Here is a 1970-nt window from a genome sequence, read left to right as displayed (position 1 = left end):
TTTAGATGTTAACTGGATAATAATTTTGTAGATGACCCATTTTATTTTAATTTTTTATCTCAAAATATTAATGGGGTACAAATGTTTTAGGTTACATGGATCACTTTTGTAATGCTTGAGTCCTGGCTATAGGTGTGCCCATCACCCAACCTGTGTTCATTGTACCCATTAGTTTTTCTTTTAGATGTTAACTGGATAATAATTTTGTAGATGACCCATTTTATTTTTTATTTTTATTTCAAAATATTAATGGGGTACAAATGTTTTAGGTTACATGGATCATTTTTGTAATGCTTGAGTCCTGGCTATAGGTGTGCCCCTCACCCAAATAGTGTTCATAGTACCCATTAGGTTGGTTTATTCCCCTCCCACCCTTTTCTCCATATGTCTAATAGGATCCTTAATAGCCACTACTGACCCTCATTTCTCTCTAGCTTTAAAAAAAGGAGGGGGGGGCTGGGTCACAAATCCAAAGGATTATCCCAGAAGGGAAAGACCTGAATCAATTAGAAAAGGTAGCATGTGGGGCACAACCAAACACGAATTTCATCACCAAGTAGACTGTGGCTGGCAGAAATCTTAAATTCACGCCTGAAACACACACTCCTTATACTTCCCGGGACTCTGCCCCAAACAAATTGAAACTGTAAACCAATAGCTGATGGATGGATGGATAATTGCTAAGAGTCTCAACATACACCAAAGCGGAGCGCGGGGGCAGAAAGTAGCTTAGAAGGTCTGCTCTCCAACTAAACAACTGAAGAATGAAAGAATTTAGTGTATTTGCACTTAGTGTAAGAACATTACAACGCAGAAGAGGAGGACGTCACTTGGGGTTGGACAAATCCTTAGAAAATGCCAAAGGAATAAACCCGATTCTGTGGTCACCGTGTAATAATCCCTAATGGGAAAGGGCCAACTCAAGATAAACTAAGGTCGGGCTTGACAATTGTCCTCACTTCTCCTGCCCGACCCCTCGGCAGGCGGCCCCCAACTCCCACCAGAGCCCTTTGGGAACGTGCACAGCTGGGGGGGCAAAGAAAGGGGCCATCTCGTGCAAGCAACCACCTGTGCGTGGTGGAGACCCCCGAGAGGGAGTTCTGTTTGAAGTGGAAAGCAGCCGTGGGGATGGCTCTCCGAGCCCAAGACACCGCTACTCGCCCAGCTCCACTGCCCCTTACGCCCTGTCTTCAGCCACTTCCCAGCTGGAGGTCACCCCTCCTGAGACCTCCGCCCCCAGACCCCGATCTGCACCCACGCCCAGCCGTCCCCAAAGCTCTCTGCCCGCCCCTCTGCTTGACAGCTGCCCTGCCGCCACCAGGCAGCCCGGGTTCCCCAAACCAGTCTTCGGGCCTTGGTGGCGCCCCAGGCCCGGGGATTTAGGGACCAGGATCTAGAAGGGTTTGGTCCAATCCCCTCTCCCTCTCAGCGTCCTAGGCTCACCTCCCCGGCAGCTTAGCGCTCCTCTTCCAAAACTGCTTGCTGTTCTCGGCGGCCATTGCTTTGGCCCGGGGAAGGCCTTGTAGGCGGGCCAGGGGGGGTGCCCGGCGAGATGCCCCCAGGACCTCTCAATCTGAGGGCCAACCCAGGCCGCTTCCCCGCCGCCGGTCACCCGCTCCCAGCTCCTGGGGGCGCCATCTTGGATGTGGGCACCCTCCAACCCAGCGCCGCTGCCATTGGTGGGCTGCGCAAGCCGTGGACGGGCGGCCAATCAGCAGCCGGAATCCTGCAGGCCGCTGAAGCTAAGCGGCAGCGTCAGGGGCTGGGCACACAGGTGGGTCGGGAAGGCGGAGCTTGGGCGAGCAGGGAGGCGGGGCTGAAAGTTCCTACCCCTGGAGCGAAGCAGCAGGTAAAGAAAGGGACCTATAGGAAAGAGGAAAGAGGATTGTTTTCTTTGTGGGGAATGAAGTTCCTCGGTCTAATATTTTTTGGAAGGAGAGAGCATGTGTATTTTTATTTATATATATACA

At 51.7% G+C, this 1970-nt stretch overlaps 1 protein-coding gene across 1 annotated transcript in view; it reads right to left on the bottom strand.

Moving 5' to 3' along the window:
• Positions 1–1712, bottom strand: part of TBC1D22B (TBC1 domain family, member 22B) — a 91949-nt gene extending 90237 nt beyond the window's left edge. Inside the window, exon 1 of the mRNA XM_012646652.1 lies at positions 1444–1712. Coding sequence (XP_012502106.1) covers positions 1444–1499 — 56 coding nt within the window. The 5' untranslated portion in view covers positions 1500–1712. The remainder of the gene's footprint in view (positions 1–1443) is intronic.
• Positions 1713–1970: the final 258 nt, after the last annotated feature.

The sequence above is a fragment of the Propithecus coquereli genome, unplaced genomic scaffold (assembly GCF_000956105.1).
Source record: "Propithecus coquereli isolate 6110/MARCELLA unplaced genomic scaffold, Pcoq_1.0 Scaffold248, whole genome shotgun sequence".
Classification (NCBI taxonomy): domain Eukaryota; kingdom Metazoa; phylum Chordata; class Mammalia; order Primates; family Indriidae; genus Propithecus; species Propithecus coquereli.
Note: the sequence above shows the minus strand (reverse complement) of the source record. Positions and strands in the feature narration are given on the sequence as shown.